At 40.8% G+C, this 24,927-nt stretch overlaps 1 protein-coding gene across 1 annotated transcript; it reads right to left on the bottom strand.

Moving 5' to 3' along the window:
- Positions 1-2,398: 2,398 nt before the first annotated feature.
- LOC145596997 (11-beta-hydroxysteroid dehydrogenase A-like) lies at positions 2,399-22,667 on the bottom strand. The gene is made up of 6 exons (XM_081653185.1): positions 22,482-22,667; positions 4,026-4,218; positions 3,427-3,512; positions 3,141-3,272; positions 2,857-3,021; positions 2,399-2,659 (listed from the first exon to the last, which is right to left on the bottom strand). Exons 1-6 carry the CDS (start codon positions 22,665-22,667, stop codon positions 2,399-2,401), a joined length of 1,023 nt encoding a protein of 340 aa, XP_081509311.1.
- Between the last annotated feature and the right edge of the window lie 2,260 nt (positions 22,668-24,927).

The following is a 24,927-nucleotide window of genomic DNA, read 5'->3' on the forward strand; positions in this document are numbered from 1 at the left end:
GATTCATTGTTAATCTAATCCATAGTAGCAAATTTAGTAACTTTTATATACAAATTAATAACTTATGTCAACAATTAATTAATTAATAGTTTGAGAGCATAGGAGATGGAGGTATGTATGGTTAGTCCCTCCATCTCCCCCTAAGTGGTTGGGGGTTCGATCCTCATCCTTCCATTCCTGTGTTAGGGTGAGGGGCCCATCCGTATCTTACCGTTAAAAATAAAAGAAAATTAAATAGCTTATATCAACGGTTGAATAACATATTATATTGATAATACTATTACTTAAATCAACAATTTTGTAGTTCAAAATCAATTTAATAGCTTGTATTGACAATCTAATAATTTAATAACATTGACATTTTAATTGCTTATACTCCCTCCGTTTTTAAATACTTACTCCATTTCTCCATGCGCGGAGTTTTAGGAGAAAGTAATAAAATATGGAGGTAGTGGGGTTGATGGAAGGATAAAAAAAAAGTAAAAGTCAAAAGTAGTGGAGAAAATTGGAGGAAAGAGTATATATGTTGGGTCCACTACGTGAGTGAAATTAATTAAATATTGTAAAAGCTTTCTAAATAAGGAAATGAAGCAAGTATTTAAAAACGACCGCAAATGGAAAGTGGAGCAAGTATTTAAAAAATAATTTAGTAGCATATATAAGCAATTTATTAGCTAATACTACCTCTGTTAACCATTATCTGCAACTTTTATCAAAAATGGACGCTAAAGATTATGTGCAACATTTCCAAACCTTTCTATATTTGGTAAACAAAAATTAATAAAATTACAAAAATACCCTTACTTAAAACTTTATAACTTCAATTATATTCTTAAAAACATGATTAATTAATTACTAATCTAACCTAATTAATCTAACTGCTCCTATCAAATTTAATTCATCTCCCTAATAACTCATTGAAATCAACCGAACTAATTCAAAATCATCCAATTTCTCCTCATTCATACCCTAATTTTTCACCTTCTTCATCTTCCCCATTACCTTTCTCCCTCCTCCTTCAAATTCATTCCAAATCTGGTATGACAAACAAGAAGACGACGAAGAAGAAGACGACGTAGGCTATTGTCAGTGGGTTGGATGGGTATTCGGTGGATGTGTCGGTTTCTTAGGTGGTTTTGGGTTTGAATTGGGGTGGGTTGTGATTCCGGGTTCGAGTTGGGGGTTTAGTTTCTGGTGGGTTGGTCATTTTCGGTGGGTGGATTTCAGTGGTGGTCGTTCGCGGTGGGTGGTTTTCGTAGGTGGTCGTTTTTGGTGGGTGGGTGGGTTTCGTAGGTTCTGGATTCTGGTGGGTGGGTGGGTTTCGTAGGTGGGTGGGTCGTTTTCGTAGGTTCTGGTGGGTGGGTTTGTTGGTTCCGTCGGTGGGTTTTGGAGGGTGGTCGCCGATATGGGTTTTGGTGTGTTTTCGTGGAGGTGGTGGTTCCGTCGGTGGTTTCGGTGGCTGGGACGCTAGATGGTTCTTTCAAATTTTTTATTTTATTTTATTTTTTTTAGATTTGGATTGATTAACTATTAATTTTTTTTTTGGTGGAAATTGATTAACTATTAATGACATACCCTTACTTTTTGTTAAGCACCATTAAGAAGTTTTGCATTGGAGTCCGTTCCTCTCCCCAAAGTTGCAGATAATGGTTAACGGAGGTAGTATATTACTTCCTCTATTCTTTTTTACTTGACCTGTTTCTTTTATCACGCTTGCCAATGCAAAACTTTAATGATCAATAACTTAAAATTTCCATAAGTAAAAATTATAAAAGTTGTATATTATGATAGTAGTTATTGAGACGAATCCAAAAAGATCATACATGAATATATTTTTCCTTACATATTATTCCTAAAAGACGGTCAAAGGAGGGGTAGTGAATAGTGTAAAAGTCAAAGCGGGTCAAGTAATAAAGAACGGAGGAAGTATTTGCATTAATTTAACATAAAGTGTGAGTAGAAAATGTCTAATCGTTACAAATAATTAATTTGAAATGGAGGTAGTACATTTTATTTTTCAGCTAGTAACTTGAATTAAAGTATCATGCAAAACAACACCTTAAGCCAACTTTTCGACCAAAAGTAAATCACACATCCAGCCGAGGAGGACAAGGATAGCTATTACTTTATATACGAGCTTATGGTACATTATCTAATTTTCTAGAGTAATAACTTGCATTTGTAGGACATCCAAATATCCAATGAACCGCGCGTAATATAAACTAGCCCAATACATAATTTTATACTATGTAATACATTATACAACGTATAATTATTATATGATCATGATGAAAGAACCAACAGTTTTTATATTTTTGGCTATCTAGACTATTAAGACACAACAAGCAATACAAGATTGAGCAACATATTACTTGGTTTTGACTCCGGGTGAATAGACCTAAGATGGATAAAGCATAGCCCTTAACCCAGGGAGATCCAATATTATCTTGCTTAATGAATTAAAGGGTGAATCACCAATCTTGATAAGATAGAACGCCGAGAAAAACCAGTCCAGGAGCTCCGGAGTAAGTGCTTTCCACCAGCTTAATACCCTATACCATGTTGGTTCCGTCACATATCTATCACCCCTACATGCACTGTTTATCATGGCCTTCGCGCAATTTTGTCCCGTGACTATTGGTAATGCACTTACTTGCACCTATGATTAATCACAAGGTTATTGACATAAGAAATAGTTTACATAACCTAGTATTATTTCCCATTATATTTTTTTTTGTTAACATATATTTAGGGGAATTTAAGGAAAATTTCCTTTATTCTAAATGATTAAAATAAGGAAAATAATTGATCACTACTAATAATATCAAATTAGAAATAAGATCAATGAAAACTTACATCTCTCAAGTTCACATCCACATTCATCAAACCTTTGGGTGCAAGGTGCTTCCCTTTTGTCATTTCAGACTCTACAAATCCAGGAGTTGCTATAGTTATTTGAATATCTGACCCGAGTTCTACCCTTAATGTCTCATAGAAGGATATCATTGCCGCTTTGCTTGCCTGAAATAGGCAAATATATGTATATAGATTTATAATCTGCTATATCATTACCTTAAACTTATAACCAAGTCGCGTATACATGAAAGTACTTTTTAATTGTAGAAGAAGACAATTCATACATTGTAAATGCTCATTCGTGGGGTTGGCAACCAAGCAGCCGAGGAAGACATGACAATGATCTTTCCCTCAGTTTTTCTAAGGTGTGGAATTGCAAAATGAGTTACATTTACAGCACCCCAAAAATTGATATCCTGCAAATAAATAGTGATAAATATACACTAGTTATATTAAATTAGCTATAGCCATATTTCAAAGAGAACTAAATGACTAATGCCATACTCGTGTATATTTCAAATTAACGCAGTAAAAAGAAAAATGGATGTCGTACTAAAAGAAAGAGTCTACCATGATGGGTGTTGGGATAATGATGTCTTCATAATCTTCAAGCATGCTAATTGATGTAATGCCAGCATTATTCACCAGATGGTCCACTTCAATTTACCAAAAAAATATATCATCAACACAATAAATTGAAATCTTAGGCCATCTTTTCTTTAGGGGGGAAAAAAAAAAAATAAAAAAAAAATTACAATGAACTATGACAATAGATATTGAAATATTGTTAAGGCCTAGGAATATGTTTTTATACTCTATCAGTTAAGATTATAATACATATGTCAATTAGGAATAATTGTCCAATAATGCTCCTACATTGAAGGAGATCGAGGTAGCATAGTTTATAAGTTTGGTGTGCTATTTCACATATTACCAATTGCTTTTAGGATGTAAACAACGCAGGGCTTGTATGGTATACAGTCACATATACATTGTCCGTGGGTGTAGGCTTGGTTTAGCACAATGAAGACTTATCCAAAATAGATGCATCTATCGAGTTCTTATCCAATAAACCTGGCCTATTGAAAATATATATTATTGCCTCGATGTGGTGGCTAAGCTAGGAGTGTAAGATAATATATTAAGCTTTAAAAGCTAGTGCAGCTTACCCCTTCCAAAGTGTGATACGGCAGAATTAACAATTTGTTTGCAATCATCAACAATCGAAACATCAGCAGTAACTGTAATAGAATCCGGTGAACCAAGCTCAAGGCACATATAAGCCACATCTCGGAGGCTTTGTTCTCTTCTCGCCGCTAGCACTAGGCATGCCCCTCTTCTTGCATACTCATATGCCAATTGCTGCTTATACCACATACATTACATGTTAATTGACAACACTAATTCACCCAAAATAATGAAAATTAGATAATACACCCGGGTGCACCATGCTCATGGTGCACCCGGGTAAACAAAAAAAGGCGGAAAAAACATAGTGTTTGACAAAAAAGATACAAACATGTTCTTTTTATTATATCTTTATATTCTTTGGTAATGCATGTTTTTGTCAAATACAAACATGTTCTTTGTTAAATACATGTATGTTCTTTATGAAACACAGGATGTTCTTTCCGCCTTTTTTTATTTATCCGGGTGTATGATGAGCATTGTACACCCGTGTGTATAAACCACGGATCACAAAATAATACTAAGGCCCTGTTTGATTCACCTTAATTTTGCTGAACTGAAATTATTTTTACTGAACTGAACTTATTTTTACTGAACTGAACTTAATTTTACTGAACTGAAATTATTTTTACTGATTTTCTATTATAATTCTTCTTTAAGAAAACTGAATTTTACTGAACTGAACTTATTTTAACTGAACTAAACTTATTTTTACTGAACTGAAATTATTTTTACTTAATATTATTTTTTTAAGGTGAAGAGAACAGGGCCTAACACTGAAAGATAAATAGCTGCTCAATCAATCAAAATGATACGAGTAGCTATTAAAGGATGAATCCAAACTTTGTTTTCTACTTTTTTATTTTCCCCTAATCTGATCACAACATTGATTAAGGTTTTTTAAATTAAAGAACTAAGCGTAAACCAAATTACAGGATACACACCTTTTGACGGAATTTAAAAGTCTCCCACGTACTCTTACATAAAAGTACCCTTTCAGCAATCTATTGATCTTCTAAGTTATTGGGCCAAATTTGACATAAAACAAGGAAAGGAAAAATTAAGTAAAACGTGAATTTATTGAAATGTGCAATATATATAATGCTCCCCAATCCATCCCAATTTAATCGTCACACCAAATTTTGTAATTATGTACTCCATAATAAGTTTCCAACTACGGACACATTCTTCCTGAATAGCTTCCAACTATCGATTAACTAACTGATGATGGTACCAACCTTGAAAGGATCCGATCACGAAATTTTTTTTTTTTAAGTTCCATCAAATTAGAAAAAGTAAGTTCTGACACACTTTATCATAATACATATACGGTTTTTTATTGCTAAATCTATAATTTCGTACACAAAAAAATTGTAAAAAAAATACATTTCAATAAAATACACATTATGACGTACGAATCTAACAAGACATCACTTGATATATATATTTTCTTTATAAATCATCATATGCATAAGGTCAAAGTTTACTCAAAGCAGACAATCACATCAGAACAGATAAGATCATAAGATCAAATCATACTAGATTAAATAAGCTAAAATAAGGTGAACTAAACAAACCCTTAATTACTCACTCGTACATTATGCAACTTTCCACACCCTAACATTTTCTTAATCTGCGTGCAAATAGTTTTTTTGTTTTTTTTTTTTTGTTTTTTTTATGTTTTGTTTTTTATTTATTTTTATTTTTTTTGTTGTTGTGTATTTAGAGAGCCACAACGGTGGGTGATGAGAATCAATCCCAAGTGAAACCGGGACGGGAGCTCTAACCACTTGAGCTATCCTTCACTCTCCATGCAAATAGTAAGTGTTAGTATAGACGTATAGTAGATGAAAACGGATGAGTTAGTTACTATTACTTTCATTCTATTTTGTTCTACTTACTATATATTCAGAAGGTTAACTAAAAAAAAAAAACTTTGACTGTCTATTGCTGCTTATGTCCAAAGTCAAAATTTAAGTTGTTTGGGTCCAATTTAGTCCAATTGGGCCTAGTCATTAAATGATCTAATTAAAAGCCCAAAGTCAAGGTTCAACTCTCCAATTATGCTAAAGTCAAGATCAATCCACAAGGCAAGTCAATTGGGTCAAGGCCCACTTCTCCTATACATGCCAAGGTATAAAAGCCATCAATATTACATTTGTACGGGGATTCACATTCTGACAAAGCCTCAAGCAATAAATTCTCTTGCATAGCTTTCTCTCTACACATTGTACTGACTTTAGCATCGGAGGGGCCTTCCTCGGCAACACCCCCGAGGCTAGTTTACGTGTGTTTGCTGTGCAGGAAATCCTCGGCCCAACATCATTTGGACCGAGCCCAGTCTTCACCAATTCACTGGACCTTCGGCAAGGTCCCATTGTTTTCACCCGAAACAATTTGGCGCCGTCTGTGGGGAAGACTTTCAAAAAATCTTTAAGCCAATTTCAATCGTTCTACCTCAATCTTAGTTCCAATGGCTAAGAATCGCAAGAACAAAAACGACGGTGCTTCTCCTCTGAGAAAGCGCCGAAAGTCACTAGGAGGGGGTCCCTCGGAACGCCCCACTTCTAGCCTGTCTCCTCCCCGAGATAGGAGCCCCTCTGCGGGACCCGACTCTCATGAGGAGCCTAGGGAGAGACCCGAATCTCCTATCATCCAGTCCAATCATCCGCCGAGCCCGCCTCGGTCAAATGAGGACAACTGGTCCAGTCAAAGGACCCAATCTCATGCCCGGAGCCAATCCCGGAGCATTCGCACCTACTCTCGCTCTCAGCCGAGGACACCCTTGACAGGGCCCAACTCGGAGGAGGTAGCGAGAGCCTTAGCGGTCCTCATGGAAGCCATGAAGGCCCAGAACATGCCACCTCCACGCGACCGAACCCCTCCGCAAACCAGAAACCAGCGGAGGTGCCTCGGACAGGAGGGGGGGAAACTCTCCTCTTTCAAGGAGCTTGGCGAATGGGAGGAGGATACTTGGAGAACCGAGAGGGAGAGAAACAGGAACTCTCACTTCTTTAGGGAGTCTTCCATTCAGCTCACTACGAGCAGAACCCATAAAAGCAGCAGTTCTGCCTCTCGGCCAGAAACTGCTCGCCGAAGCGTTCACGACCGTCTCGGCGATAGGGAACGGAGCGTGCACAACCGCCTTTCCTATCCTGTAGCCGAGGCCCAGACCTCCCAGCCAGGGACGAAAACCACTTCTACCTCTCTGAGAGGGCGGAGCGCGGTCCCTTCGGCTGGGAATAAAGGCAAGGCCGTAATGCTGCCCTCCAGTTCTCCATTCGAGCAATGGATACTGGAATCTCATGTGCCGACAGTTAAAATCCCGTCGCACATCACTTATGATGGAACTTCGGATCCGAAGGACCATATCGCCTCATATGAGGCTCACATGCATCTCTGCCCCAGGTCCGAGGCGGCTTGGTGCAAGTATTTTCCAACCACTCTCAAGGGGGTCGCGCAAGCATGGATCTCCAAGGGAGTTAAAGAAGGCTCAATTACTGGGTGGGACGACCTGTCCTCCAAGTTCAAGAGCAAGTTTTCCACGGCAAATCGCCGAGAGAAGACTACTGCAGAGCTCATGGGACTGCAGCAAGGTGAGGCCGAGAGCCTCCGAGACTATCTGACTCGCTTCAGCAACGAGTCATCCAGCGTTTCTCAGCTGGACCAAGGGCTGGCAGTTTTCGCCCTTCAGCACGGTCTCAGAATTGGGCCGTTCTCTGACTTCATGGTCATGAATTCACCCAGGACCTTGGAGGAAGCATTGAATGCTTCGGATAAATTCATCCGAGCTGAAGAGTGGAACAAAGCAAAAACCCAATCCCAATCTGGGGGAGGGAAACAAAAACAAGCACCCTCGTCTAAAGGCCAAGGCCAGAAGGTAAAGGGAAAGGCGAAAGCCTCGGAACAATCTTCGGCCAACGAGTTGAAGAAAGAAAAATCTGCTCCTTTCGCGGGCAGATATGAATCGTACACTCCGCTCTCTCTTCCGCGCGCTAAGATCTACAGTGTGACAAAGGAGGAGCAGAGTTACAGAAAGCCGAGACCGCTCCCCGAGTGGTATCAGCGAAAAAATAAGAATCAGTGGTGTGAGTTCCATGAATCACCGGGACAACACTGAGGAGTGTATCCAGCTGAAGGACCAAATCGAGGACATGGTCCGGAAGGGATACTTGAAAAAATATATCGCGGATCACCGCGAGAAAAAAGAGGCTGAGAAGTCCGAAAAAAGCTCTCGGCAAGAAATCGACCTCCCCCGAAAGAACAGTAAAACTGCGGAAGGAAAATTCCCTCCAATCCATGTTATCTCGGGAGGAACATGCTCTCAGAGGGAGCACAAGCGTCACCTCAGGGCTCTGACTCACCAGGTGAATCATGCTGATATTCAGCCACCCCAGTCACCGGTGCCGAACATGACGTTCACAGCCGCTGACTGCCGGGGGGTGACGTACCCTCACGAGGACCCGTTGGTGATCATCGCCACGGTGTCCAACCACGACGTCAGCAAAGTTCTAGTTGACGGTGGTAGCGGAGCAAACATTTTGTTCCGAAAGGCTTATGATCAAATCAAGCTGAAGCCCAAGCACCTTACGCCGGTATCCTACCCAGTATCCGGATTCAATGGGGCTTCAACTTATCCTGATGGGAAGGTTCTACTTCCTGTCACCATCGGCTGCGACGAAGCAGCTAGGAATGTCATGACTGAATTTTTGGTCATCGACGCTCCTTCAGTGTACAACGTGATTTTGGGGAGACCCATAATTCACGAGATCCAAGGGGTCGTCTCGACTTATCATCAGCTGATGATTTACGTTTCAGACGCCGGCTTCCCCGAAAGGATCCAGGGCAGCCAAAAGGAAGCCCGAAGGTGCAACTACCTCAAGCCATCCACTAGTCGCCCAGACGACGACGACGAGGATGAGGAGGAGAAAGAAAAAGAAAGAGAGCCGAGCACAAAAAAGCCGAAAGGTCTAAGTGATTCGGCCCAAGGTTCTGTGCCCAAAGAAAAAGGGTCAGAAAAAGAAAAGGCTAGTTCTTCATCTGAGCCGAAAGACTCAGGGAGCCAGCTGAAGAAGAGAATGTCTGGGACGCCTGCTTATATAGACAGCAGGCCAGATTGTGAAGAGTCCAGTCCATCAACAATGGACCTGGACCAGCAGACTGAAACGGTCGAGTTGACCGAAGGAGATGCTGAGAAATGTGTAACAATCGGGATGGACCTCGATCTGAGCACCCGTTGTGAACTTATTCAACTCCTTCGGGACAACAGAGATGTGTTTGCTTTCTCGGCAGTCGATATGCCTGGGATAAGTCCAGACCTCATCTCCCATAAGCTTAACGTCGACCCAACGTGTCGGCCAGTCAAGCAAAAGAAGCGGAATTACTCCGCAAATAAGAACCGAGACATCGCAGCCGAGGTCAAAAAATTGTTGGACGCAGGTTTCATCGAGCCTTGTCAATATCCAGAATGGCTGGCAAATGTGGTGATGGTTCAGAAGGCCAATGGTACCTGGAGAATGTGCGTTGACTTCACGGACCTAAATAAGGCTTGTCCGAAGGATTTCTATCCCTTGCCGAGAATCGATCAGCTAGTCGACTCGACGAGCGGCCACGCCTTGCTTAGTTTCATGGACGCATTCTCGGGGTATCATCAGATCTTCATGCACCCCGACGACCGAGCAAAGACGACATTCGTCACGAACGCCGGGGTGTACAATTACAAAATGATGCCTTTCGGATTGAAAAATGCGGGGGCGACTTATCAAAGGCTGGTGGATCAGGTTTTCGCCGATCAAAAAGGCCGAAACATGGAAGTTTATGTTGACGATTCAATCGTCAAAAGCAAAAAATCTGAAGACCATGTTAAGGACCTGGCTGAAACCTTCGCCACTCTAAGAAAGCATCAAATGAAGCTGAATCCGAAGAAGTGTGTCTTCGGCGTGAAGTCAGGGAAATTCCTTGGATTCATGGTCAGCAAGAGGGGGATTGACGCCAATCCCTCCAAAGTCAAAGCAGCTCTTGATCTTCCTGAGCCGAAAACAAAGAGGGAGGTTCATTTCTAGAGCTTCGGACAAGGGACTACCTTTCTTCAAAGCCTTGAAACTCCCAAAAGCAAAAGAGCTCGTTTGGGAAGAAGAGCAAAAAGAGGCCTTCAAGCAGCTTCGGGAGCATCTAGATCAGCTCCCAACTCTGGCTAGTCCAGTGGAGGGGGAAACTTTGTATCTGTACGTAGTTGTTAGCCCGGCTACCATCAGTGCAGTGCTGCTGAGGGAAGAAAATAAATTCCAGCAACCGATCTACTTCGTCAGTCACACTCTGACGGACGCCGAGACTCGTTACCCTCTACTCGAAAAAGTTGCCTTTGCAGTAGTGGTAGCTGCTCGGAAGTTGAGGCCCTACTTTGATTGCCATCAGATAGTGGTCTTAACTGATCAGCCGCTGGAAAAAGTTCTCGGCAAAGTTGAAAAATCTGGTAGGCTGGCCAATTGGGCTTTCGAGCTCACTGAATTCAGCATCAGCTACCAGTCGAGAACAGCCATCAAGGCTCAAGCTCTAGCGGACTTCTTGGCCGAATGCTCGTACCAAGAGACGTTAGACGATGAAAAGAAAATCTGGACCGTTTTTACGGATGGATCCTCCACCGTAAATGGTTCGGGGGCAAGGGTAGTGATAACCTCTCCCGAAGGCAAATCCTTCGAGTATGCACTCAAATTTTCTTTCAAGACTTCGAATAACAAAGCTGAATATGAGGCAGCAATCGCGGGCCTAGAACTGTGCATCTCTCTGGAAGCCGAGCATGTTTGTCTGAAAACAGACTCTCAGCTAGTTGCATATCAGATCGGTGGCAGCTACGAGGCCAAAGAGCCCTCCATGATAAATTATCTTGCCAAGATCAAATCAGTTATTGCAAAGCTGAGAACCTTTGAAGTGCAGCTGATCCCAAGGGGTCAGAATGCTCAAGCCAACGCGCTCTCCAAACTTGCCAGTTCAACCCTCACCGAGCTGAACAGATCTGTATACGTGGAAGTGCGCCGAGAAAGAGGTGTCGACGAAGCACCTGAAGTGTGCTGCGCCGACCCAGAGCCCAGCTGGATGGACCCCATCCTAGCTTTCAAGCTTCGGGGAGAAATTCCCGAAGATAGAATTTTGGCCTCCAAGATGAAGAGAACTAGCTTAAGGTTCATCGTCTTCAGAGGAGAGCTTCTGAAAAAGTCTTTCTCCGCCCCATTGCTGAAATGCGTGGGACCAACAGATGCAGATTACATCCTTCGGGAAATTCACCTCGGCATCTGTGGAAACCACATTGGGGGAAGGACCCTAGCCCACAAGGCATTGAGGGCCGGATACTACTGGCCCACCATGATCTCAGACGCTAAGGAGCTGGTCCGAAAATGCGAAAAATGCCAAAAATTCGCACCAGTCATCCATCAGCCGGCCAGAGACCTTCAGCCGATCCTAAATCCGCTTCCATTTGCCCAATGGGGGTTGGATATTTTGGGGCCCTTTCCAGATGCACCTTACCAAAAAAGATGGTTAATAGTCGGCATAGACTATTTCAGCAAATGGATGGAGGCTGAAGCAGCTTCGAACATCACAGAGCAAACTGTCAGGAAGTTTATCTGGCAGAACATTATCACTCGCTTCGGTATTCCGAAGGTCTTTGTCTTTGATCATGGGAGGCAATTTGATAATTTACCGCTGAGGCGGTACACAGACCAATTCGGCATCAAATTGGCATATTCAGCAGTTTGTCATCCACAAAGTAATGGCCAAGCCGAAGCTGCAAATAAACAGATCCTCAATGCTTTGAAGAAGAGGGTTGAGGATCAAAAGTCTAAGTGGATAGAGGAGCTTCCAGGAACCCTCTGGTCACTTCGGACAACTAAAAAAGAGGCAACGGGCTATTCACCCTTTGAGCTGGTGTATGGTGCCGAAGTCGTTCTTCCAGTGGAAATCGGTTCTGAAAGTTTAAGAGTGCACCACTTCTTGGCTGAGAATGAGCAACTTATGAAGGAATCCCTTGATTTCCTTGACGAAGTGAGAGACTCAGCCCGAGACAGAATGACTGCTTACAAGCAGAGAATCAACAAATTTTACAACCGAAGGGTCCATGCAAGGCCTCTCAAAATTGGAGACCTTGTCCTTCGGAATGCTGCTGCAGTTCAGAAAGGCCGAATCCATGGGAAACTCTCAGCTGCATGGGAGGGGCCTTATGAAATTTATGATAAGCTTCAGCCAGGGACATACAGACTTCGTCAGTTAGATGGAACTGAGCTGAAAAATCACTGGAATGCTGATGTACTTAAGAAATATCATGTGTAAACCCTTCGGGGCATAACAATCTTTGTAAGTACATTCTGAGTTATTAATGAAAGGCTTCAGAGCCACCATTCCTATTATTTTTGCAACTTTTTATTCTTTCAAGTTTTCTTCATTCTATCTACTCTTTAAGGGTTTTCATTCAGCCTCGTCTGAAACCTTCACCTTCGGGTAACTGCGTTTCAGATTGCTGACAAACTCGTCTTTTTAAAGAACTCTGGTCTTTCAGCTGAAGTTAAACTTCAGTAAGACTTGTTCTCCAAAGACAGGAGTCCATGGACAAGTCTGGGATATTGCCTTAGCTGAGCCTCGTATCCCGGAGAGCCATTATCTGAAACATTGCCTTCAATTGGCCTTGTGTTTCAGATATCCATTTTTAAAGATAGACAGAAAACCAAGGATAACGGCAACCATTAGAAATTTTTCAGCCTCGTCTGAAACCTTCGCCTTCGGATAACTGGGTTCCAGATTGCTGACGAGCTTGTCTTTTTAAAGAACTCTGGTCTTTCAGCTGAAGTTAAACTTCAGTAAGACTTGCTCTCCAAAGACATGAATCCATGGACAAGTCTGGGATATTTCCTTAGCTGAGCCTCGTATCCCAGAGAGTCATTATCTGAAACATTGCCTTCAGTTGGCCTTGTGTTTCAGATATCCATTTTTAAAAAAGGAGACAGAAACCCAACTCAGTAATCCAAAGACCTGAGTCTTCAGATTACTGAGGGGGGCAAGAAGCACTATCAGTGCAAGTTTATCTTCAGCAGAATTCTTCGAGCTGAAAGCTTTGTACTTAGCAAATTTTTGGAGAAAAAGTAAAGCATTCAAAATAAGGCAAAGTAATTGAAGAGAAATGCATCAAATAAAGCTCAAATGCTCAGAAAACGAGCTACAAAGTTCAGACTGTTCAAAGGACATAATGAAACATCGGCAGCCGCCCACAAGCGGAAAAATACAGCTGCCGAAGTACATGCAAAAACAGATAAAGCAGTTTGTACATCAAGGCAAGCTGAAGCAAAAAAACAAGGCAAAAAATTTCAGAAGCGACAAGTCTAAAGTTGAGCGCATGATGAACCGCAAGATTCTGAAGACGACTGCCCGAGTTCCTATGCTTCAGCCCGAGGATCAGACTGATCACCAGTGCTGGGTCCCATGGTGGCTTCAGCTCCAGCAGCAGATGAAGCAGGCTGTGCACCCTGCTGAGCCTCCCTTTCCCGCCGTTCGGCTTCAAGTTCCCTCCTCTCTTCTTCTTCTTCGGCTTCTTCAGCCGCAAGGATTTCAGCTTCAACAGGAGTGGGGAACTTCATATGGGGATCTTCTGGATCCTGGACCCATTCAGCACACTGGGACCAGTCCAGCTTCGGCTCAGCATGAAGACAGAGCCTTCGGCACACTCTGAACCCATTCTTGAAACCCATATCATACTCCTCTTGAGTATAGATACGGACCTTGAGCAGGGCTTCAGCGTCTGCTAGCTTCTTCTGTACCTCCTCCAAGTCATTCTTGGATTGGTTCAGCTCTTCAGCGAGCTTGGAGGAGGCATCCTTCTGCTCGTTCAGCTCTTGCTGAACCTTTGAAGCTTCAGCCTTCACTTGGGTCAGCTCATCATCTTTGACCCTTAACTGATCCTCAGCCTCTTGAAGCTTGGCTTTCTCAGCTTCAGCAGCAGTAACAACCTATGAGAGTTGGACATTTTGAGCTTGGAGCTTTTCTTCAGCAGCCATTCTACTGGCTTCCGAAGCTTCTAATTTTTGTTGCACCTCAGCCTGTGCAGCAGCTCCTTCTCGAATTCGGCTCTTAATGGCAGCCTTGAACTTGGAGATGTCCACTCCTAGATGATCCCGAAGGAAGTTTTCCCCTTCTATCAATGGGGAAAAACCTCCTTCTCCATTGCAGCGCAGAAGGTTTGGAGGGCTTCAGCAGCCTTTTTCTCATACTCTTCCCCCTCCTTCTGCTTCTCCTCAGCTGCTGCTTGCTTCAGTTGAGCAAGCTTCAGCTCCTCGACTGCCACCTTTCTTGCATGTTCGGCGACGTCGACCCTATCTTGCAGGGAGTCTATCAGCTCTACAGTGAGAGTCTGATTGTGCACAAACTGGGAACAGAGGCACAACTCAGTAAAAAAAAAAAAAAAAACCTGAACTGAAGAGCTGAATTGAAAAATAAAAGCAAGGATAAGGATTTACCTGCATCATCAGCAGTTGATTCGACCTTGCAGGGTCTGGAACTGATCTGCTAGATTCGCCCATCCCAGCAGTGGCCTTCAGCGACCAGATCCTCGCCCTATCTACTTCGGTTAAGCCAGAGAAATTGCCGAAGTAGGCTGCAGCACCTTCTCGGTTCTGGCCCCAAATGAGGTCCCAGATATGATCTGGAATTGGAATTCGGGGGGCCGAGAAACCCATCTCTCCAGAGTGCAGCGTCTGGAATGAGGGGAAGGAAGACTCAGGAGCTTTTGGAGCCTTAGAGGGCTCAACATCTTCTTCTTCAGGAGCCTTCTCTTCCTTCTCAGCAGAGTCAATGATTATGACCTCTGCTTCTTCTTCAGGGCTGAGGACGAAAGCCTCAACCTCCCGGGCAATATCGGCTGAGAAACCCTCAGCAACGGGCTTCTCAGCACTCTCAGCATTGTGCCCTCCGGCACTTTCTTGAACCTCTTCTGATGGAACCCTTCCCTTGGGATCGGGAGTTTTCTGATCCACCTCCATCTCAGGAGGTGGTGGAGGGGTCTTCGGCGGAGACTGGGGTGGTGGCTGAGGAGCCCTCGGCGATCCACCGCCTTCCTCAGGCTCCCTTATGCTTATGCCGATAGACATCGGCCTCGTCTGGAAGTCGTGAGGGCCGATGATGGCCATCCGTCTTCTCCTTTTTCGAAGGGGCTGTTCGTCCATTTCTGAATCTTCGGATTCCTCCTGGACTTGATCTTCGGGACGAATAGGAGCTTTCCCTTCTCTTCGTCTTTTGGTCTCTTCAGACTGCAAAAGACAGGGGGGCAGGAAGAAAGTGAGTAAAAAAAAAAAAAAAAACTTTTGAAGCTGAAAAGCTAAGTATAACTCACCGAGGTCTTCAGCAAAGCCTCGTCTTCTTCTTCAGCTGCCCTTGCTGCTGCTTCTTCTTCAGCAGCCCTGGAGGACCCTTCTCCTCCTTCACAAGCTTCAATAGCCCGTGCAACCTCCTCGGCTGTACGGGCAGCTTCAAGTTCCTCAGCTAGCAGTTGAAGCCAAGGATCTCTCTTCTTCCACCAAGGCTTTTGCCTCTGATACAGGGCAGCAGCCTCGATTTGGAGATGGGAGTAATCTAGATGGACCTCCCTGTGCTTCGAATCGGTGATAGAGGGGGCCCGATCGATGATAACTCTCTCTTGGGTGACGCCGAGACGGTTGATGCCAACGTTAGTCTCGTCTCGCTCTGAGTATAAGAAAAGAGGAGCAAAGATCAGTTCAGCAAAATAAAAAATGCTGGATCGGCTCAGCAGGAAAGTGCAAAACAAAAATTCTTGCTAAGAATAAATAATAAAGGCCTCGACCCCAGCCGAAGAAGCTTACCATCCCTGAACTTTCGGCTGAGGCCGACAGCTGCTAGCATGTGCTCTTGGAAAATATAGTGGTTATCCGGGAGCCAAGTCTCCGGGATAAACTTCATTCGGCCCCCAGCGCCCCTAGGGTTCGGCTTTCGGCCGAAAATATTTTGCTGGTTAAGGTGCAGATCTGGGCCTCTATCTTCGGGAGGGCCCAAGCTTCCCATTTCAGGGTCAGGCTCAGATAGATACCTGGGAGCGCTGAAGACGTAAGGGTGGTTAGGATCTGTGGGCGCCTTAACCCAGATCCATTGACCCCTCCAGTCCTTGTCTGAGGAGTCATTCGGCCACATTGTTAAGTACTGGGGCCGAGACTCAATTCGGTACCACCCAGGATCGTGATCTCCGTGCCCACTTTGAATGTTCGGCACTAGCCGATGAAGCTTTTTGAAGCAATGGAGGTTCGGCACGTATCTGAAAAACTTGCAGACCCACAAATACGTCATCACCCTTCGGATGCTGACAAGAGTTAGCTGGCACAGGGAGACCCTGTAGTGGATCAGCAAGCCTCGGACAAATATGTCTAGAGGAAACCTCAGCCCATACTGAAGCTGTCTTGTGTACACCCCCACATACCCCGGGGGTGGACGATGGATTCTATCAGATGCAACGGGCATTCTACACCAATATCCATCGGCTTCCATTATGCCGTAGTGCAGCTCTATTTGTTCAGCAAACCGATACACATCGGCATGCTTTACCCACCAAGAGTAGGGGCAGTTCTTTATCATGGCTGAGGCTACTTCAGCATCCTCCCACTCCTGAAACCCAGGAAGAACATCCCAAAGATAGGCGGGAACTTCTTCGTCCCGCCCAGAAGCGCTCGGCTCCTCCGTTGCTTCAGGAGGCGCCGATGAAATTGGGGTCGCCCTAATCCCTTCAGCAGGGTCAGACCCCACTCTTTGTCCATTCCAGGTCCCAGTCCTGTTCCTGGGATCGGGGAATTGCCTTGCCCTTCTTGGAGCACGGGCCCTACCTCTAACTCCTCTCACCATTGTTGAAGTTTCGAAGAAAAAGTCGAAAAAAGGGGAAAGAGTTCGAATTCGAAGAAAATTAAACAAAAATCAAAGGAAATTACCTTATTGTGAAGCGGAGTTTGCCGATCTATGAGTTCGGAATGACGAATTTCGGTTTCTAAGCTTAATTCTCGGGGATTCAAGGAAGTTTTGATGCGGATTCAAGGGTTTTGCGCAAGTCGGAGTTCGTGTTTGTGAGGAAGTGAGGAGAGAGAGAGCGATTCTCTTGCTTATATCTCCAGAAATTGGAATTCTGGGAGTCCGCGTCTTTAATTTCTCTTAAATACCTCACTAAGTAACCGTTAAACACATTTCCTCTTGATTAACCGCCCATTATCCGTCCAACTTCCACAAATTATCCATCCAGCCGCCGTTATTTCATTAACTGCGGTTTAAATTCAAATTTTTGGATTAATTAAATCATTTACTTCCCTCCTTTTTCTGGTTAATTAAACCCGACCCGTCATCCTTCCAAATTGGGTCTGGGGGCCAAGTTGTTTGGGTCCAATTTAGTCCAATTGGGCCTAGTCATTAAATGATCTAATTAAAAGCCCAAAGTCAAGGTTCAACTCTCCAATTATGCTAAAGTCAAGATCAGTCCACAAGGCAAGTCAATTGGGCCAAGGCCCACTTCTCCTATACATGCCAAGGTATAAAAGCCATCAATATTACATTTGTACGGGGATTCACATTCAGACAAAGCCTCAAGTAATAAATTCTCTTGCATAGCTTTCTCTCTAAACATTGTACTGACTTTAGCATCGGAGGGGCCTTCCTCGGCAACACCCCCGAGGCTAGTTTACGTGTGTTTGCTGTGCAGGAAATCTTCGGCCCAACATCATTTGGACCGAGCCCAGTCTTCACCAATTCATTGGACCTTCGGCAAGGTCCCATTGTTTTCACCCGAAACATATGTGATGTTTTGTTAAGAAATAAAATGGTTTAAATGCGTTGGAGACCGCACCAAATGCAAATGCATCATTTAATTTGCAACTAGTGTGTGGCTCGGGCGATGCCCTGAGTTGCTAGTTTGTAATTAAAGTTTGATTAATTTTTGCTTAATGTATTGAAAATCATCTTCAAAATTTAATATATTGTAAAAAGATTTGTATTAGGAGAACCATATTTAATATTTTGTAACAAAATTTAATACAAGTTAAATTATCCTATGATAAACAAATAGTACAATTAAGGACTGATCATTTATTAAAGTTAATTATAATTTTGTTGGATAAATTTACACAATATATGGATAGCTGAGGCGGTAAGACTTGCATTGTGATACTTGTTGGTCTCAAGTTCAAGTCTTATTATAATTTGGTAGATAAATTTACACAATATATAAGTATAGATTTTGCACTATCCATATGTTACCTTTAACTTAATCAGCGGTTTTTCTAAGTTATACCCCCAAATAGGAATGGCAACGGGTCGGATGTAGCTAAATCCGAATCCGATCCGTTTAGTAAACGGACCCCCGAAATGATCAGAATATTTTTTTTATTTGTAATGTCATATACCTATAATTGTTTGTATTGTCATACCAAGTAAAGTATAAACATAACATATTTAAATTATGAACTTAGTTACATAACAAAATTTTGCTACAAAGCAAGCAAACAATTGTCCCAAGTTATAAAGCATATGCTTATACTCTCGGATTCGGACTCGGATCGGACTCCATCGGAATTTGCGTAGGGTCCAAGTCCCATCCGCCTCCTATTCAGATTCAGATCTAATTTATCGGATTCAATTCGGACTAATTTTAAACGGATTCGGATCGGACTTTTTCCTTCGGATCGGATCAGATTCGAATCAAACTCGGATTAAATTGCCATCCCTACCCCCAAACTTCTTCAGTTTCTAAGCTGTACCAATGCTTCTTATTCAAACGTCTAAGCTGTGCCCGAAACCTCACTAAATTTTTATTAACTATAACCTTTGACGTTAACAATCACCTTTTTTTTAAAAAATTTTATTTTCTGTTTTTTAAAAACTTTTTTAAAGTGTTAAACCAATTAGAACGGGACACGTGTCAAATTAATAACCCCAGACACCACTATTGATAAAACGGCTATTTCACCAAATGCCACTGAGTAATTTAAAAATTCACCAAATGCCATCGGACTTTTCAGAATTCACCAAATGCCACTGAGTTTTTAAAAAATTCACCGAGTGCCATTAATGACTAACGGCAGTTAACTCCGTTAGTCATTAAGGCTAATTATGCCACGTGGTGTATTCTAATTGGTTGCTAATTAGATTAGTAAATTAATTACTTAATAAAAAAACTTTAAAAAAAAAAACACCCACCATGACCCAGCCCCAACCACCGTCTCTCACTGCCACCACCATATCTCCACCTCCAGCCAGTCCCCACCGCGGCGCAACCCAGCCCTGAACAACCGCACCGGCGACGACGCAACCCAACCTAGCTAACCCGCGCCAACGACGCAACCCACGCCGACGACGCAACCCAGCCTAGCCAACCCACGCCGACGACGCAACCCAGCCGCGATTCACAAACTCTCTTTCTCCCTCGACAATCCCTCCCCTCCCCACCGCCGATGACCAAACTTCCCCCCTCCCCCACGCCGGAGAACCCAAATCAGTTCATACCCTCCGAGCTCCACCCTTTCAACCATCACGCCGGATCCCTTAATTAAAAACCCCAAAAATCGAAATCTAGGGTTTCGACACCTTAAACCCCCAATATCGATTTCCCTTAATTCAAAGCCCCTTCCCCGCTCCGGCGAACCCAAACCAGCCCTTCCCCTCCCATCTCCACCCCCTGAACCACCTCACTCAAACCCCAAAATCGAAAACCTTAAAATCGAAATTTAAGGTTTCGATTTTGGAGATTTCAATTTTGGGGTTTTAGGGTGTCGAGGATGGTGGTTTAAGGGGGGGAAGTGGATGGAGATGGTAGGGGTAAGGGGAAGGGTGGCCGCCGACACCAAAGAGGATGTTGGTCGTCGGTGGGGGTGGGGGAAAGGGGTTGGGCTGGCGTAGGGGCGGTGGTGCCGTGGTGCGGTGGGAAGAGTGGCTGGGGTTTAGTTTTTTTTTTTTTTTGTTTCTGATTTTAATTTTTTTTTTGAAAACTTCTGATTTTAATTTTTTTTGATAAATAAAATAAAAATAATAAAGTGAACCAATTAGAATACACCACGTGGCATAATTAGCCTTAATGACTAACGGAGTTAACTGCTGTTAGTCATTAATGGCACTCGGTGAATTTTTTAAAAACTCAGTGGCATTTGGTGAATTCTGAAAAGTCCGATGGCATTTGGTGAATTTTTAAATTACTCAGTGGCATTTGGTGAAATAGCCGTTGATAAAATAACTTAACTTTCGTTAACTGATATGGTTGTCAAAGGGTATTGTTGATAAAATATCGTGAGGTGGAGGGCAAAGCTTATAACTTTGAAAAAGCATAGGTACAGCTTAGAAATTCAATAACTTGGGGGGCATAGCTTAGAAAAACCCTTAATTTTTTAACGAATATGTAATTTATAAATATGATCACGTAATATGTTGTTAGATTTGTTACAATGTCTACTTTATAATATATCGAATGATGCATTAAAAAAGAACTAAACGAAGGGAGTATATGGTAACTCCATTGCACAAAACAAGTTGTACTACAGAGTAAAATGGAATGGTAAATATAAGACTAATAAGAGGGCGGCCTTGCTTGGGACTAGGGATGGCAATGGGACGGGTCAGATGGAGAATAGTACCTTCACACCCATCCCTGCCTAAAAATGTTATACCAGAGACCCGTGGCGGGTACAGTATTCACATCCATACCCGCCCCGTCGGGAAAAACTAATATCCATCCTCGCCCCACCATCCATTTGGATATCCATGCCCACCTCAAACCCGACCCACCCCAAACCCGCTACCATGATGTCATATAATATCACTACATAATATGAAAAATTATCGTTTCTAACAATTCTTTTTTTCCATCTACTTGACAGAATTCATACGACATTAATGTTATTAATTTAATATTTTATTTTCATTATAATATTATAATATCTAGATTCTAGACTCTTTCAAGTTTGTTTCAACCTTTACAAAAATTAGGATAAGGCATATATGAGGCGGGTGATGAAAGTGAGGGATTGCTCAAGTGATTAGAGCTTCCCTCCCGATCACAGGAAATCCTGGGATCGATTCTCACCTCGCCCTTATGGCTCACTAAACACACACAAATATATATATATATATATATATATATATATATATATATATATATATATATATATATATATATATATATATATATATATATATATATATATATATATAGGGGAGGGATCCAGTGAGAATAGGTCCATATGTGAGAATTCATACTTATATGAGAACTGATTTAAAATTTAGGACATGTGAGTAAATTTTAGAACATGTGAGTAAAAATTTAGAGCATGCGAGTTAAAATTTAGAACATGTGACTCAAATTAAAATTCTGAACATATGAGTAATAATTAGAACATTTGTATGAGTAATATGTTTTGAACATCTGATTTTAGAATTAGAACAAGTGATTAAAAATTTAAAAAATTTGCTTTATGAAATTTGAAACATATGAGTAAAATTTAGAACATCTGACTTAAGATTATGAACATGTGAATAAAAATTTAGAACAAACTGATATAGAATATAGAAAGTGTGAGTAAAGAATTTTGAACATACGTGTAAAAAAAAATAGAACATACGCTTTAAAATCTGGAACATATAGTTAAAAATCTTAGAACACACGTTTTAAAATTTAGAACATATAAGTTAAAATTTTGGAACAAGTTATTTAAAAATTATGACATCAAACTTAACTAATTTATGGTTTAGAACATGTGAATACTAAATTAGAACATTTGATTTAATTTAAAACACCTAAGGAAAAGTTTAGAACATCAGATTTAAAATTTAGAACATACGAGTAAAAATTTAGAACATAAAGAGTGTTCTCACATAAGAAAAATTCTCATAAGAGCCTTCCCCTAATAATGCAATAATAGGGGCGGAGCGGGGATGGGCGAGTTTACTCTAAAATTCATACCCTGCATCACATGTGGTGAGTACACTTTTTATATCCATCAATCCCCGCCCTATCACCTACCAAATCTACCTCCATCCTAGTCTCCTATTTGACCCGACCCATTGCATCCCTACTTAGCTTCATACACCATTTTGGGCTATTATTGCATTATTAACTCATGTAGTAACATATCCTCACCAATAACTAACCCTACTTGCATGCATTCATAAAAAATTAAAAGACAAATACAGAGTATAAATCATCCACTGGTAGAATTTTGGTCCAAACCTTGATCAAGCACATTTTTTATATGGGCCAAACAAATTAAGTTGAAGGAAGTACTAGTTATAAAGAAATAAGATAATGTGATCAAATAGAAACTAACCCGAGGAGGTTCTTAGGATGACTGGCTAACTAGATCCAATCTTGACCATAACTACGATTATTGCAACACTAATTAAGATATTAGTCATAATTTAGAATTAATTACCTCACCGATACCGGAGGAAGCGCCGGTGATGATAACAACTTTTCCGGCAACATCTTCAGCGTAGATTGAGCTTAAGATAGAAACGGAGAACTTGAGAAATTGAAAAAGTGGTAAAAAGAAACAAAGAAAGAAGAATATAAACGGTGGAGCTGCTATGTTCAAGATTTCGTTTATTAAATCATCCATCTTTATTCACTTGTATCAAATGTGCAATTGATTATACCAAAGCTTATAATGTAGAATTCTATATGGCATGATAATTCGTGTCAATTTTCTATCTAGTTTGGTGTCATGGTTTCATACTTTCATGCAGCAAGAAAGACACGTGGTAGCTATTTCAAAATTATTTATTTTTTTAAAAGATTAGGCTATTGTATTTTCAAGCGTTAACAGGAACCGGCGAAAACGATGTACGCTTGGCTTCGACGCTCTAAGCTTGAAATACGATGTCTTAAACATATTTATCATTTATCATCAATTTGATGAAAAATGTATCACCAGTTTCCTTCTAGCAAAGAAATTAAAATGATGAGAAGTTGGTCCCAATTCTTCTTAATCACCATTTTTCCACTAGCATTTGTATGCACTTTTGGGATTAAGGCTAAATAAATACATTGATATAAAAACAAGTGAGCAACGATTATATAGAATTAATATTAAGGTAAAAATTGAAATTAAAGCACGTAACATAATTAGGGATACTGTGAGTTGAATTATCTATGAGAGGTACGTAGCCAAGAATTGAAAGAACAAACATAAAGCTTTTTCAATTAAAGATCTTCGATTAGATCGAGCTTGACTAGTCATTCTTGTTTTCAAAAACTTTTGGGGTGAACAATCAAGGGAAGAGATTAATTGACAATCTAAAGAGTGAGAACTTGACTAGTCATTCTTGTTTTTTTTTATTTATTTTTATTTATTTTTTTTTTGTTTCATGAAAAAAAAGGAAAAGCAATTCACTTACATTAAACAAAATTAAAGAAAAATATTATATGTAGGACTAAGAAAAATATGAGCAACATTTATTCTTTAGGTGTCAATACACATGGAGTAAAAGTATATTATCCATTGGATTGACATTGCTAGCTTTCATCAAATGAGGATTCTAGCTGGTTAGAAGGAATAATGGGGAAGTTTAAAACAGGGAAGTAGAGAAAAGTTTAATTTGTTGTTTTTGAATGCTTGGGTTTATAATATTTGAATTACAAGAAATTCGGCTTCAAAATGAGATGCACCTAATTGCAAATGGTTTCTGAGCCTTAAGATGTATATATAACTTGTATAGATTTTTTTTTTTTTTTTTTGAGGTCGTAAGCAGCTTACTTGTGTTTAAATTTTTTTGGCTTGCTTTTGTTGCTTAGGGGGATCGATATATTACTTGCGAAAAATATGGTAGAAAATCAAATAATGACAGTATGACTTTTTCCATAATCTTTCGGCAATAATTCCTTTTTCATGATTTATATATTCTAAATCGCTATGTCGATATTTTTTTTTTAAATAAATTTGTTCATGAATTAACCTACCACGCTACTATGACCAATTTATAATCTTGTGAATATTTGCTAAAATTCAAACAATTGATACCATAAAATAACACATTGATATGTATCTAAGAATACACTATTTTATTATATACAAAGTATTTATTTTTATTAACCACAAACTATCGCAATTTCTTCCTTACTCCCGGAGTACCGTGAGCAAGGTACTCCGGGTTCAAAACGACGACATTTTCAGCTCTTCTTCTAGTGTCCTCTCCTTCTTCCTTAGTTGCTCTTTTTTCTTCTTGATATGCTTTGTTTCCCTCTATTTTCTTTTAATCGTAATCAATTTAATCTTCTTTTTTCCAATTGCAAGTATTTTGTTCTGATTTTTCTCTCAATCCAATCAATCACTCTTTTTCCTCTTTTCATCAATTATACTTCTAAATTGAAGATGATTTTGCGATATTTGATGTGTATCTACATCGATGATGTTCGATTTGTATCAGCGTGGCTTCATCCCAAGCCATGGCAAGTTGTACGATCCTTGTTGAGTAAGGCAAGCTAAGCAGAACCTACCCTTGCCAAAGCTCCCGGTGACGATAATGGAACCAACCATCCTGCTAGGGTAGGGCAACTCGATTTTGCACAATTGCAAATTTGATGATTTTTTTTGAAAAGTGACATATAGTGTAATCTAAATAACAAAACGTCAATTAAAAATAACATGTATTTTAACAGTTAATTTACAAGTTATATAAATAACATGTTTCTTTTTATAAAATAACATAATGTTTTATAAGAATTGGAATAATGTTCCAAGTTATAAATTAACATGCTTCTATTTATAAAATAACATTTATTAATTCTAAAATAATGTAATAAAAAATATTTATCAGTTACTTCTAAAATAATATTTTTAGTTATAAAAATATTATGTTTCTAAAATCATAAAATATGAA

The sequence above is a fragment of the Chenopodium album genome, chromosome 20 (assembly GCF_948465745.1).
Source record: "Chenopodium album chromosome 20, dcCheAlbu1.1, whole genome shotgun sequence".
Classification (NCBI taxonomy): Eukaryota; Viridiplantae; Streptophyta; class Magnoliopsida; order Caryophyllales; family Amaranthaceae; genus Chenopodium; species Chenopodium album.